The 15,175-nt window shown below is 54.8% G+C and overlaps 1 protein-coding gene across 1 annotated transcript; it reads left to right on the top strand.

The window, feature by feature from the left end:
- The first annotated feature begins 11,781 nt into the window (after positions 1 to 11,781).
- NANOS3 (nanos C2HC-type zinc finger 3) lies at positions 11,782 to 14,026 on the top strand. The gene is made up of 2 exons (XM_003797901.1): positions 11,782 to 12,244; positions 13,962 to 14,026. The coding sequence occupies exons 1-2, from the start codon at positions 11,782 to 11,784 to the stop codon at positions 14,024 to 14,026; spliced, it is 528 nt and encodes a 175-aa protein (XP_003797949.1).
- The last annotated feature ends 1,149 nt before the right edge of the window (positions 14,027 to 15,175 follow it).

Below are 15,175 nucleotides of genomic sequence, written 5' to 3'. Positions count from 1 at the left end.
CCTCAGTATATGGGGCTGGCGTCCTACTCCTTGAGCCACAGGCACTGCCCATATTCTTGTCTTAATTCAGTTGACATATGAGTACAAGAGACAGACAAGAAAACAAAATACATAGAAAAATACTTGTTTGAAGGTGACAGGGCTGTGGAAAATAAATACAGAAGCATAAACCAAAGCGGTGCAATTTGAAAGAGGTGAGTCAGGGAAGCTCTTCCTGAGGAGGTGATATCTGAGCGCAGACCTGAAAGCGTAAAGGAGGGATGGGGCACAGAGGCTTATGCCTGTAATTCAAGGCAGGAGGATTACTTAAAGTCAGAAGTTTGAGATCACTCTGAGCAAGAGTGAAACCCTGTCTCTACAAGTTCCCCCCTAACTCTCCAAAATTAGCCTGGCATGGTGGTACACACCTGTTGTTCCAGCTACCTGGGAGGCTGAGTCAGGAAGATTGCTTGAACCCAGGAGTTTGAGATTACAGTGAGATATGACGATGCCACTGCACACTAGACCGTTTCCAAAAAAAAAAGGGCGGTGCCTGTGGCTCAGTGAGTAGGGCGCTGGCCCCATATACTGAGGGTGGCAGGTTCCAACTTGGCCACGGCCAAACTGCAACAAAACAATTGCTGGGCATTGTGGCTGGTGCCTGTAGTCCCAGCTACTTGGGAGGCTGAGGCAAGAGAATTGCCTAAGCCCAAAAGCTGGAGGTTGTTGTGAGCTGTGATGCCACCGCACTCTACCAAGGGCAACAAAATGAGACACTGTCTCAAAAAAAAAAAAAAAAAGCTTGGCACTTTTTTGGAGTGGAGTGGTTAGAGTAGTGCCGACCAAATACACTAGGGCTAGGAGGTTTGAGCCTGTCCCAGGCCTGCTAAACAACAATGACAACTACAAACAAAAAATAGCTGGATGTTGTGGCGGGTGCCTGTAGTCTCAGTTACTTGGGAGGCTGAGGCAAGAGAATTGCTTAAGCCCAAGAGTTTGAAGTTACTGTGAGCTGTGACACCATAGCTCACTACCGAGGGCAACATAGTGAGACTCTGTCTTAAAAAAAGAAAAAAAGAGTGAAGGAAGGAGCCTTGCAGGAATCTGGACAAGCAACAGACAATAGCCTGTGCAAAGGCCCTGAAGCTGGACTGTGCCTGGTATATTTGAGGCCACATCTGAAGAGGCCTACGTTGTTGAAGCAGAGTTAATGAGGGAGAGAGTGGAGAGGGTGAGGGTAAGGAGGAGAGAGGGCAGATGGTACAGGGCTTTGCACGTCCTGTGGAGGACTTGGGTAAGAGAGGTGGGAGCCAAGGAGAATTCTGAGCAGAAGAGAGACGGAACTTGAGTAGGGTGTTCACAGACGCCCCCTTGCGGCCTTGGAGAAAACAGACTGTGGGGGCCGAAGAGAGTAGGGAGGTGGTGACTGGGACTCGCCCAGGGGAGAGATGAGGGATAGGGATTAAACCTGCTGAGGCCCCTGAAGGGGGCAGGATTCTGAATGCGTCTACAAGGGACAACAACCAAAATTGTTTAATGGATAGCATCTGTTAATAAAGGGTTTGGCTTGAGCAGCTGGAAGGATGGAGCTGCCATTTCCGGAGATGGGGAAGATGGAGGAGAAACTGGTTTGTGGTTAAGGGAGCAAGTGAGCTCCCAGCCCAGGGTTTTATTCTGGCCTTGGAGTGTACTTGCCCAGACTCTGTTGGGGTCTGTGGAGAGAAAGGCACCCACACAGCCTGGGCTTTTTGTCCTTGAGATATTCTCTTGGCTTATTCCTGAGTGTGCCAGCAACACACACATCGGGGCACACATGGACACCACCCACGACCCCCATGCCCTGACACATCTGCCTGGTGTCCAATGGGGGACTTTGGAAGTTGATGCTCTGAATTGATGGGGCTGAGAGGGGTTGCCTGGTGTCGGGGAGGAAACCCCCAAGGGTACAGGAGGTGACAAGGGGCTGGAAATCTCTCATGGAGAGATTCGGGAAGAGCAGGGACCGAGTCACAGCCCTGGGCTCCCCCTATGAGTCAGCATTGGCAAGGGCCCCAGGAACCGGGGGCTGAAGGTGTGTGGGTGGGGAGCAGTTCCCACGCCTGGAGGAACCAAGCAGGCGTCTGGGGCACTAAGGCTTCCGCATTGCCCCTCCCACCCCGTGCTGGGCTCCGGGAATAATATAATCAGACGAGTCTGGGGGGTGAGAATCCAGGATCCAGGAATCCTATTTCGCTTGGACTGACCCAACTCAGGAACGCAGGAGCTGTCTGCCCAGGCCCAACAAAATGCATTGCAGCAAGAAGAGCTAGACTTGAAGGACCTTGTGGTGGTGAGACATTTCTAGTAGACTTTATTTAAGAAGAGCTCCTTCGTTTTGGGGCCTCTGCATTTTGGCAGTGGAAGTTCCACCCAGGGGAGTCCAGGCAGAGTCCTCAGCCGCTGTAAGGACAGAGGAAGCGGAGTTCCCTCCTGCCTGGCCTCACCGCTGGGAGGGCGCTGGAGTCTGCTGCCCCCTCCTGGCGGCTGCGGGAAACTCGGTGGGTAGGACTGCAGGCAGATTCTGGAGAAGGGGCGGAGTAGGCTGGAGAGGAAAGAATCCCAGCTCTGCCAATTGCAGCTGTGCCTCCTTGAAGCAAGTGGCAGCCCCTCTCTAGCCTTCGGTTGCCCACATTCATGTCATCAGCTTACCGGGAAGGGTATGCAATTAAGTTAGTCCTTTTGGGACAGGAAAGGAGGGTCCAAAGTAAACTTAGGGAGCCCTCTGCCTTGCGTCCTGTTCCTCTGAATAGAGAGAATAATCCTTTCTTCAAAGGGTTGCCCTGGTCTGGATGGGAGATGTGGCTTATACATGTCTGTAGATGGATGAGTGATTGAATAAATGAATACTGTATATTCCAGAACAACCACTTCCTCCTGTTCAGTTGGAAGGGCTGGGGGCATAGGGCACAAGAAACATGAACAAAGCTGGCCCCACAGAGTCCCAATTACTATTACCTATCATTCTCTTCTTTATACACACACACACACACACACACCCCACACACACATGGTGGGGGGGGGAGGACATTACCACATTTGGGAGGCACCTAATCTCTGGGGATCCTGGGGATAGCTATCATCCTAGACCAACTAGAGCTTAGCTTTCTGAGCTGAGACCTGAAAGAAGATAGGAAGGTGTGGGGAAGGGGAATCTGTCAAGGAGAAACTGAGGCAGGATGGTGACAAGGAGGCTAAAGGGAAGTTAGGGTTAGAGGGGCTGGACCAGGTGGGGAAGGGCCTTGTCCTATAAAGCCTGGGCTGAGTGGGGGAGGGGTGGGGATTTAAAGTTTTTTCCAGTCCCTTCTCACACTGGGGTGGGGGATAAATAAATACAATGAGAAATCTGTCAGCCCAGCCTGAGCCAGTGGGAGGTTGCCTGGTGCTATGGTTTACCTTGATGTAACCTCCCTCCACCAGCCATGGTGGCCACGTAGGTTAGGGGCTGTGCGTGTTGGGGAGTACATGGTGGGTGTGTTCTGTGTGAATATTCCTGGAGAAACTCCCAACCAACATCCAGTGATTCCTGGCAAGTGTCTTTGAACCTGGAGTGTGTGTGGGGTGGGGGGGAATGGGGTGTGGATCCATGCAAGGATCTCTGAGAGATCAGGAGAGCCTCCATCCTGCATACAACTTGCACGTTCATCTCCTATGTGTGGCTTGTGCACCTGGCCTGTGTGTATGCTTATACCTTATGGTCCCAGATACACATGTCCCAACCGGTACCTGAACTTTGAATGTGGACCTCTGGGGCTCAGGCAACCTTTTGCGGTTCTTGTGGGTGTCAGTGGACCTCTACTCTTGGCCCGTTTAACCATAAGTGTCTGTGCATATGTAACATTTGTATATTTGTGAACTTTGTGGGTCTGGGCATGTCCTTGTGACCAAGTACCTAGTGTGTCTCTATGGGTGTGGATTCTAAGTATGTATCCATGTGTTGCGGTATTTTGTGCACCAGGGTCTTCCTATGGCTGTTTTCCTTTATGCATTGAGTGTCTGTGTGTGGGGGGGGGGGTTGTATCTTGGCTCTGTGTCTATTTCTGTGCGCCTGTGATTTCCTGTGTATCTGTGTTATTTTGTGTGAGCCCTGTGTGCCCTGGACTTGTCTCTGTGTATTTCAGTTCTGAAGACATTCCTTCCTGTCTTGGATGTGGCCTGTGTATCTTGCATGTGTCTGGTGCCCCCGGGTGTCGCTATGTGTATAGCCCGGTTTTATGGCCATCTCCGTGCAGCCTGGCACGCCTGCATGTCCCGCCACCCCCTCCCGTGGGTGTGTGTCTCGCAGCCCCCTGCACACCCTTCCCTGTGTCTGTGGTCCGCGTGCCTTTGTTCGCGTGTGCTTCCCCTGTGCTTTTGAGGCCTGCGTGCATGTAGGTCCCTGCGTGTGCCCGCCCGCGCCCCCGTGTCCTCATGTCCCCTATATGGGAGCCCGGGAGCTGCACCCGGTAGCCTGGCGGGAGGCCTCCAGGCGCACAGGGCCACGGCTGGACCCACCGCCTAGCGCGACGCGGGGAGGAAGGAGGGGGTGGTGGCGGCAGGGAGCGCGGGCACGTCACCGAGACAGACAGGCGGGCGGGCGGGAGGCGGCGGCCACGGGTTCGAGCCGGCGCCGGAGCCCCGCGGCCCCCTCCCCCCGCCCAAGGCCCGGGGTGCCCCCGCCCGTCCCCGGAGCCGCAGAAATGCAATTTCCCGTGCAGGCACCTCGGCTCGGGGGGCTTTTCCGGGCGGGTTTTGGAAAGAAGAAGGGAAATGCTACGGCAGCCCAAAACGAGGTGAGCGTGGGGCAAGGGGTGGGCCGGGGGCGCCGAGGGGCACGGGCGGGGCAGGGGCCACCCGCGGGAAGGGGGCGCGGCGGGGCGGGGCGCGGCAGGGCGGGACGCGGCTGCAGCCCCCTCGCGCACCTGCTCGCGGCCCGGGGGCGGGAGCCCCGGCCTTTGCGGCCCGGCCCTCCATTGTTGCTGCAGCTGGGGAAGGGGGGTGGGGAGGCCCCGGCGGCATCGCTGCGTCTCGCCTTACAGAAGGGGTGCCGGGAGGTTCAGACCCTTCAAAGGGGACAGGGCCCCAAGTCCCGGAGCCGAGACCTCCATGGGGCGGGAGGGCCAGGATGCCCCCGCGGTGGGGACGAATGATATGGGGCGTAAGGGCACCAGTGTCCCGCCGTCCGACACCTGACCGCTGGGAGGCCACGGGCCAGGGCGGCGGCGAGCTTTGTTCTTGGGGGCGCAGAGCGGACGGGGCCCTCGGAAATCTAGCGCCGGGAGAGGCTCAGGCACAGCGCGCGCATTCGTGGAGGCTCTTCTGGCCAAGTTCATGGGCTCCCCGGCCTGCTCTGGCCCTGCAGAGACCGATCCCGGCGGGGACTCTGGGCCTGGCTGCGGCCAGGGGCCAGGGGTATGGGTTGAGCTGCTGCAGCGGCGCCTCCCCGGTTCCCCCACTGGCCCGTCATTGCCAGTAGTGGCTGAAGGGTATTTATGGGGACCAAGGTTTGCTACTAGGAACCCGCCCTCCAAAAGTGGCCATAAAACGGAAAAATGGCCCTGAATCTGTCTGCCTGGTAGCCCTTTTAAAGCGACAGGGCGCCTTTCACGGAGACCTCGCCCTGGAGGGCATGTTGGGGTGGGGAGGATGGAGAAGACGCCTCATTGGTTGATAGGGGCTGAGTCCCCGCCACCACCCCACACTTCGGTTGCCCTCCTCCCATCTCATTTCTCACCCATCCCCATTCCCCTCTCCTTCTCAGATACACATTTAAAAACGGAGTCACAATTAGATATTCCCAAGTCGCTGGGAAGACCCCAAAAGTCACAGACTGTACACAGACACACACTATCCCCATTAATCCATCACCCAAAGTAACGCTGACACACACAGTCACTCACAATAACATTGCCACGTGCGCACACATCACCCACAAGGCCTCAAACATCTAGAGCTGATGCCCACTGAAACATTGCTACACTGAAAAATGCAGCCAATACCAATAGTGGCCACAACATTGACACAGCCTTGCACATAACGCCAACACAAAGACACACAGCACTTACCCACAGACTGTCACCCAGAGTAAAAGTGACAACCACAGATTTGTGAAGGCCCAAACACAGGCAAACACAGACACCATTAACCACAATAATAAATGGGACACCCACACAAGATATCTTACATGCCCTCCCTGCACACAGGACACATCTGTACGCAGTCACCCACACAGATGGTACAAGGCCCACAGCAACACATCTGACAGGTCACAGTAATCTTGACATAGGTAGAAAGGACACCACAGAAACAGCCACACACACTGATGCTCAGTTGCCCACAGTAAAATGGACCGTCCCTTAATACCTACAATGACACTGTCACTCACAAAGAGATATGAAGACTTGAATGTGCATATACCCACAGTAACCTATTCTGACCTGTCTATGTACCCAGACACTTGCACACCTACGATAACACTCTTTCTCACACACATACACACAATAACGTATGTGCACACAGACCCACAGGGAAATGGCACAGGACACCCAGACATTCTGAAACCCAATATGTGTTTACTAAGCATCTGTTATGTACCAGGCACTATGGTGGCACTGGGGATACAGCAGTGAGTAAGTAAAAAATTGCTGCCCTCCCAGACCCGGCATTTTATAGGGGAACTTATAGACACCCACAGAACCCCTCAACTAGCCTGGCAGAGTAGCTTGGACTGGAAGCCTTGCATGAACAGAACCATAGGAAGAAGCTGCAAGAGTCTGTGCAGACAGAGCCCCTCCAACACAGACCCTGGTCATCCTGCACCATAATCCTCAGAAGCAGGTGAATTTCCCATCAACTCATCTTCTCCATATCCCCCAATTTAAGAACAGCCAGAGCCTTCTGGCCTCTCCCAGCCCTGGCCCCACATCCTGTGGGCCTGGGAAGGAAGCTCCAGCTCCCAGCTCACCCACTGCCCACAAGTTGGGTGGGATAGAAGAACCCCTTGTCTGAAGAGCCCAGCATGAACAACTCCAGCGGCTGGAAAGGAAGCTGGGAGACGCCTGTGGAGGGTGGGGTGGGAACCTGAGAGCCCACACAGGTGTCCATAAAATGAGGAGCCCCTACCCACCAGTCTAGACAGTCTAGGGCCCAGCATGACCCCACAGGGCTCTTGCTGTTGCAGAAACCCTCCATAATGGGCTCTTTGTCTGCCAGGTCCTGACATACAATAAGACTGACTCCTACCCCCACCTGCCCCCACGGCCCCCTCATTCCAGGCCCATTTGCACACACAGGGTACACACACATACACAAGGGCACACATACAGGGGCACGTACATATATGGAAACACATGCAGAAACATGCACAGGGACACACAGACACACAAGGTGCACAGGCTACGGGACACCCCCTGGGCACTTGGAGAGTCTGACCTCAAAATCCCCTACCCCTTGTTCTTCAACTTGACCGCTTGGCTGCCTCCATTCTTTGCTTACCATCTGGCTTCCTTGAGACCTCTCACCTCCGACCCTGACCCCTAGACCTGGGCCAGCTGCCCAGCCTTACTGGCGCTCAGAATGGGGGTGAGGATCAGTGTGGCTGTAGGCTGTCCCCACACCTCAGTCACCCTCAGTCTCTGGTGAGGAGGGGTGGGGTGTGATTAGAGATCCTAGGGACTAAGGATGAACATGTCTCCTGAAAGATACCCCCTTCTTCACCAGGTCTCAGGATTGGGAATAAAAGAAAGCCCTGTACCTCCTACCCTGAGGAACTTCAGAGTTAAGCCAGCCACTGACCACAGGTCCAGTGAGCCCCCAAGAAAGCCCCAGCAACAGTCAGCCCCAAGCCTGACTGGCCCCCGGTCCAGACAGTGAGCTGCAGACAGACAAGAGATGTGGAGCCACCAACACCCTCAGGGCTGCCTGCCTAGCCAAAGGCCAGCCCCAGCTGCATAGAGGGACAGTCACCAGGCACAGAGGGAAGCTTGGGTGTAAAGAGCTAGACACACAAACAGGCATACCTGGACAGTCTGAGAGGTGCACACACAGGGCAAGAGACCCAGAATATGTGAGAGGCACAGTCAGACCCAGACAAGCAACCCCAGGGCTCACCAGCAGACAACCAGACAAAAGGAGACTGTCAGACCATGGGTTCTCACCCCTCAGCTTAAACCCCGCCTTCTTGCCCCAGCCCTGTCTTCCTCCTAGCTCAGATCAGAACCCAACCCCCCTAACTGGTCCTTCCCCTGTCTTGAAGATACCCCAAGGAGTATTGTGGGGATATCCCTCACAGGAACCTCCTTCCTTGGTAGGTCAAGGCCCTCAGGGGAGAGAGGACAGACAGAAGTGTCTAGGGACACTCTGCTACCTCCTTCGGTGTGGCCAGAATGTCCAATGCCTGGTGCCCTCTCCATTACAGCTAGAACAAAGCTCTTGAGGAACCACTAGAAGTTCAGAATTCTCAGAGCCTCACCTTGCCCATGGATAAAATGGACATCCTAGTAATAGGTCGAAGTCTGTAAACTGTCCTTACATTATTATAATGATAACCTTTGTATGCCCAACTCACCCTCCTTCCTTCTGACCATTCTCTCAGGGCCACAATCTTTGTTCTCCCTCAGAAGCGCCTGGATACTTTGTGGGGGTTGAGGATAAAAAGAAGCAACCCCGATCCCCGCACCTGAATGGGGGCCTGCTGGTCGTGGTGGGGAAGGGCGCCCCACCTGGAGCTTAGGGACGGTGAGAGGGCGGGCTCTGGGGGAAGGACTCCATAAAAATGGGCGGGCGCGTCGTAAAGGCAAATCTTATTCGGATAGGGTTCCAAGGGGTCCTAGATAGTTTGGTTTGGGGGGAGGGTTCGGTCCGGGTGGACCTTAGGTGGTTTGGGCTACATGGGGGCATCCTTGGGGATCCCTTAGGGATACAGTGCGTTTGGGTCTGTGAGAGCAAGCTTTAGAGGCAGGACCTCGGGGGCGGGGCTCTGAAGTACCCTAAGGAGCAGGCTTTCTGGGCGGAGCCATAGGGGAATTGGGCTCTTTGGGGACCTGCGCAGAGAGGGGTTTGTGGGGGTCGAATTTGGGGCCCAGAATACAGACAGGAAAGTGTGTTTTGGTGACCGGGCTTTTAAGGACGGGTCTTGGCTGGTGCCTTCGAGGTCTCTAGGCAGACTCTAGTGGGGTCATGAAGCGGGCAGCCCGGGCACTACGCGGAGGCGTGCAGCCTTCACCTCCGAGGGGTGTAATAGGTTCATTGAAGCTCACTCAAGGGTCCCCGATCCACCTTGCGATTATGGCCGAAATTCCTTTAGGACTCAGTTATTCTCAGTGGAATGACAGGGACCAGGAAATGCGAATGCTCCTTCTTTTCCAGACAGTCTTCCGCGTCCCCAGACCCAGGTGGTGGGGATAGGGGGGCACTCTCCTTTTCTAGGTCACTGCCTGAACAATAGGGGGAGAAGTAGCTGCAGGCCTGGGGCACCCTAAAGGAGGGGGAAACCGCAGGAAGGGGGGCTCCGAATTCTGTGCGTTCCCTAGAAGGAGAGGCTGGGGCAGGGAGCACCCATCCTGTTTTGAGGCCCCAGGGGCAGCCCCCGCATAGCTATGTGCTGGGGCGCTGACTGCAGAAGGATCCAAGTTCAGATGCTCTTGAGACTCCGCAGGCAGGCAAAGGCGTTTTCCCCCCGTCCTGTGGTACCCCCAACACCCACTTGCAAAGCCAAGATGGCCTACAACTCCTGGGGGGTTGTTGTGATTCATAAACAAAGTGCCCCGGAACACTGAAGCTCAGGGAAGGTATTACATTGTATTAAAATGACTTGTTTATCTTTATGTTGCATCTATGCCCCCCCAGGTGGCCAGAACTCCTGGCTGCCAGACTTCCCGGGGCCACTTCTTGGAATCTCTCCTCCACCTCTCACTATAGGAGTGCCTTTTGGCCTCAGTCTCCCCAGTTGACGAATGGGGGTGATCTGCACCTCCAAAGGCTGCCTTGAGGATTATTTGAGTAAACTTCTCTAGCACCGCTACATCCATGTAGCAAAGGCCACATAAATATTTACTGTTAGTTATATTTGCCTTTTGTTTTCCCAGACCTAGGAGCACAGACAATTGGCACCACATAACTGTTTGCTGATTTAATGAAAGTCAGTGGGACTCTTTACTCCCTTTTCTGCTCCCCATCCTATCTGGTTCCCTGCTGCTTCTCCCCCAACTCCAGGTCCCTAAGATCTGCCAAGGGTTTGGGGGAACATTCAACCTGTCGGTGAGTTTGGGCAGCTCAGGCAAACCATCGACCGTTGAGTGGACCCCGAGGCCTGGAACTGCCGTCCTCTCTTGTCCATCCATCTGTAACCCCCACCTTCCATATCTGGGGGCCAGGGAGCCCCTGATGTAGCCTGAGCACCTCTTTTCTCTTAGGCCACAGGGAAGGTCACAATCAACATTCATTGTTGTCGGTGGGTTGTGAGGACCAAGGCCAGACCCACCGGGGGATGAATGTCACTGTGGCTGGGCCGGACATGGCCTACGGGGAATGACAAAGGGGTGCAGACCAACTCACCCCCCCAAAAGCACTCAGTCTGTTCCTTTCTCTGCCACTTTGGGACCTTTGGAGAGAAGGGCTGGTGTCTGGGATCTCGATGGACACAGACTGGATTTAGGCATAGATACCAGAGGTGGGGGTGAGATAATCAGAAGATGGAGGCCGGCAATTGGAAGCCCTCTCTAAAAGTGGGTGGTGAATTCTGCTCCCCTGAAGGCTCAGTGAAGGTTTCTTGAATGGCTGGGTGGGTAGATGAATGGAACAGCCCCTCTTCCTTGTGTCCAAGTCCTAAACCCAGCTTTCCACCCTCCTAGCTGGGTGTCCCCAGACCCTTGGTGTCTGGACATCTTGGCACAGGTGGATGCTTTCAGCCTGGAGTCAGGTTGGTGATTCCTGAGGGGCTAGGGGTCCTATTAGCCCAGTTGGGCTTCTGCTTTCTCCTACCCCTTACTCCAGTGTTCTTTCTTACCCCTACTCCATGTTAGGCTAGGGATCTGCTGCCTCTCTACACCTAGCCCCACACCCAGTCAGGGGGCTCCAGTAACTGGAAGGAGGAGGCAGATTTTAAGCTTGTCCTCTGGCTTCAAACCTCAATTTGCTCATCCATTAAATGGGAGTTCCACTAAGACAATGGATGTGAAAACTCCCAGAGGGAAGCCAGAACTGGGGAGGGTGGCTCTTGTCACTCTGGCCCTTAGCCAGGGGCTGCCCTCCTTCCAGAGACAGATGGAGCTTTAGCATATCTCCCCTCTCCCCAGAGTCCCTCCTCAGACCAAGGAAGGAAGAAAGAAGTTACTAAGTTACTGGTCAGTCAATGCTAGCCTTTGGGGGCTGGAGTTCCCGTCCCCATCACCCAGTGAGGCTGGAGGGGCAGCCCCTTACAAGGAAGGGGAGGTAGGGTAGCCCCCCTCACCCCCACCCCCGCCCTGTGGTGTGTGTGTTAGAGTATGTGGTGCTACATCTCCAGGTCCCCCTTGCAGCCTGTGTTCTCTTGTCCCCCAGCTCACCCAGAGACCAAACATCCCTTTGGCAGGTGCATTAATGGGGCACCAAGCCCCCCTTCATAAAGAACCTCCCACAGCCGGCTCCTCCCCCTTCACACCCCCTTGGAGGTAAAAGGAGGGAATAGACAGCCCAGACTCCCAGGCTCCAGAGAGGGAAGGGAGGGGCAGTGGTGCAGGGGCTGAGGAGAGCTTGGGCCAGGCAGTTTCTTCTCTCTCTGCCCTTCTGCGTGGCACATGTGGCCCAGCTATGGGGACCTTCGACCTGTGGACTGATTACTTGGGTTTGGCTCGCTTGGTTGGGGCTCTACGTGGGGAAGAGGAGCCCAAGACCAGGCTGGACCCCCAACCAGAGCCAACGCCAAGTCCAGAGGGTCAACAGCCCAATCCAGAATCATTGCCAGCCCCTGAACGTCTGTGTTCCTTCTGCAAACACAACGGCGAGTCCCGGGCCATCTACCAGTCCCACGTGCTGAAAGATGAGGCGGGCAGAGTGCTGTGCCCCATCCTGCGTGACTACGTGTGCCCTCAATGTGGCGCCACCCGTGAGCGTGCCCACACCCGGCGCTTCTGCCCACTCACCGGCCAGGGCTATACCTCCGTCTACAGCTACACTACCCGAAACTCTGCAGGCAAAAGGCTGGCCCGGCCTGACAAAGCGAAGACACAGGATTCTGGCCACCGCAGAGGAGGAGGAGCAGGTGCCTGCACAGGTGGCTGGGGAACCTGCTGTGGAGGGGACCTGTCCCAGGACCAACTAGTATCCACCTCTGAGGGTTTGGGGGGAAATCATCTGTGTAGAGAGCTTAGAACAGCATTCTAGAAGTGTTTCCAGGGTATTGAAGCTGAGACAGGGTTTGCTGTGTAATATTGGGCAAGTCGGTCTCCCTCTCTAGGCCCATGGGGAAAATGCCATCTTTCCCAGGTGTGTTGGAGTCTGGCCTTGGGGCACAGCAGTGGAATCCAGATAGGTATAACAGGGATTCTGGTTGCACTTGGCAGTTAGGAGCTGTGTGGCCTGCGATGAGTTGCTCAGCTTCTCTGAACTCTGATTCCTCATTTGTTCATTCATTTGGCAAATAGTATGTGTGACTGTTCTGTGCCACGTGCTGGGCTGGGCCAGCAGTGAACTAGATGGTGCTGAGTGCTGAGTCAGGTGCTAGAGAAAGCACCTCACTCAGATAAAGGTGTCCTGGAAGAAGTGACTTCTGATTCAGTTCTTTTGAGGGCTGGGAAGTATGGCCCAGGCATTCCTACTTGTTCAGGACCTTACCAAAGTTCGGAGTGTCTAGGGTGAGGACGTATGTACTTGTACATTGGAGGGGGGGGTGTCATTTCAGGGGGTAGTGAAGGTCCTTTTGGGCCTTTGGAGTCATTTTTTTAACTTGGGCACTTAGGAGCCATGGGGTGAAACCAGGTCAGCATGTTAGAGCAAGCTAGACCACAGCTAACCAGGTTCAAGGGCAGTGGAAGCTGATGTGTCCCTTCAAGCAGAGGAATTTAAGGCAGGGAGGAGAGAAGGGCCCCACCTCTGGGGAAACAGTAGGTTGGACAGGTGTGTCCTGTTTTGAATTTGTTGTGTGTGGGGGTCACCTTAGGAGGACAGCTGGGGCTGAAGTTTAGGGTGCCCACAGCAGGCTATCTTCAGTCTGTATATTTTGTTGAAATGCAGATTGTGATTCCCTAGGTGTGGGTGGGGCCCAGGCATCTGCATTTCTAACCTGCTTCTGGGACCAAAGTTTAGAAAGCAGCCTGGGGCTGAAATCCCAGTGGTTACTATCATAGATACAAAAGATCTCAGTTCCTGTGGGGTTTTAAAAGAGAAAACCCTTTGGCCTTTGAGGAAGTCAACCGTGGAGAGCAGGTCTGAGTCAGCTGTGCAGCTGGGTACTGCCTCTGGCATGGGACTGTAGGCTCTTCAAGGTGACAGAGACAGAACCCTCCCCATCCTGCAGAATGGCAGTGAACATTGAGTTAAGTGTGAAAAGTCTGCCTCCAAACGAAGATAGTATTCCCTGTGAGGTTTGATTAGGGACTGTTGTCAATTTTGGAAGCGGATGATCTCAGATTTCCCCCCACCCCCCGCCCCCTTCCCCCGGTCCTAGAGAACAGGAAAACTTGCTTACCCCGACTGGAGGGTGGGGCACGGGATTGCCACAGAAAGGCTGCCCTGATTAACTTGTTCTGGATGTAACAAATCCGGGGAGCCCAGTGACCACAAGGAGGCAGCATGGTGCCCATAATCAGAATTCCCGTGCTTTGTCTCTGACTCTGGGTCCCACCCGAGCCAGGAATGTTGCTGGTTGCTATCTTAGGAGCAGCCCCTGGGTGGTGCCAGAGCCCCTGCAGCCATGTAGGCTGAATCGGGGATGTTCCCAGAGGATTGAATCATTGCCTGTGGTTGTTTCTCTCCTCTGCCTTAACATCCAGGTTCAAAAGGTGCTGGGAAATCTTCTGGACCATCGCCCTCCTGCTGTCCCTCCACTTCCACCTAGGAGGCTACCTTCACCACAGGATGTGGACTCAGGCTTGATGGAGGCTGGATTTCCAGGAAGATCTACTCTATGAGGACCTGCCCCTAGGCCTTTCCCTAGCCTGGCTTCGTGTGTCTGTGTGTGTCTGTGTGTTGGGGGGTGGCTCTTTGGAGCTGGCCAGGGAACACAAAAATCCCTCCCACCCCCGGGAAGGCACCCTATCCTCTTTATCAAGTTGACAGCCCTGTTGACAGCACTGCTCACAGCTGCTATCTCCCCCCAGCACTGAGCACTCAATAAATGCTTATGAATGGATCAACCAACATCAGATAAGGCCCAGTTTTGGGAAAAGGTCATTGCACCTTGCAAGTATGGGTTCTTTACTTGGACCTCCTTCCCCTCCCAGACCTCCACTGTTCTTTGAATTTTAGTTTGCCCTGGAGTACAGGGTGAGGTGCCTCATGCCAAGAAACAGGAGTGGGTATCATGGGGCAGCTGTGGGGTTCTGAGAGGCCAGCCTAGCCCAGCACCTCTAAACATACCACTCACCCACCCAGGTTGGCATCATGATGCCATTTGTGAGGATGCTGATGTTTTCACTCTCAGCTGTGTCCTGTGTATTGATGACACAAGATGGGAAGACTCCCTCCACTCACCCTTTAGCCTTGCACTGGGGGTGAGGGCTTTATTTGAAGAAGAAATTGAGGGACAATTAGGCTGATCTTCTCCTAGCTTCCTCATTAAGGAGCCCTTTAGTGAATGTTTATGTCACTGTGGATATGCCAGGGTCAAGAGACCTTGGAGCCAGGTAGTCCAGGGTGAGGAGAAGACACATGGGGGGCAGAGAAACTGTGTCCTGAGGGGTCAGGAAGGGATGGCAGTAGTCTGGGTCAGCTCAGGCAGGAGCTTGAGAGGGATGGGACAAGGGTTGGGGGTTAGGGGCTGCACTGGGGAATCCTCACTCCCCTGCCTACCTCCTCCATCTCCAGGTCTTGTCTGGCCCTGGGGACCCAGGGTTGGGTAGAGGAGCAGGAATTGGACTTAAAACTTGGGTCCCGGCTCGGCGCCTATAGTTCAACCGGCTAAGGCGCCAGCCATGTACACCTAAGGTGGCGGGTTCGAATCCCCAGCCCAGACCCGCCAAACAACAATGACGGCTGCAACCAAAAA

The sequence above is a fragment of the Otolemur garnettii genome, unplaced genomic scaffold (assembly GCF_000181295.1).
Source record: "Otolemur garnettii isolate 467f Iridium unplaced genomic scaffold, OtoGar3 scaffold00127, whole genome shotgun sequence".
In the NCBI taxonomy this organism is placed as follows: Eukaryota; Metazoa; Chordata; class Mammalia; order Primates; family Galagidae; genus Otolemur; species Otolemur garnettii.
The sequence above is the reverse complement of the archived record's forward strand: the minus strand, read 5'-3'. Positions and strand labels throughout refer to the sequence as shown.

Bases quoted from the DNA above. Each gene is read 5' to 3' on its own strand.
- NANOS3 (XM_003797901.1), top strand. From the start codon at position 11,782: ATGGGGACCTTCGACCTGTGGACTGATTACTTGGGTTTGGCTCGCTTG. The intron at 12,245-13,961 runs GTGGCTGGGGAA...CTTAACATCCAG, and splicing joins AGGAGCAGGTGCCTGCACAG to GTTCAAAAGGTGCTGGGAAA.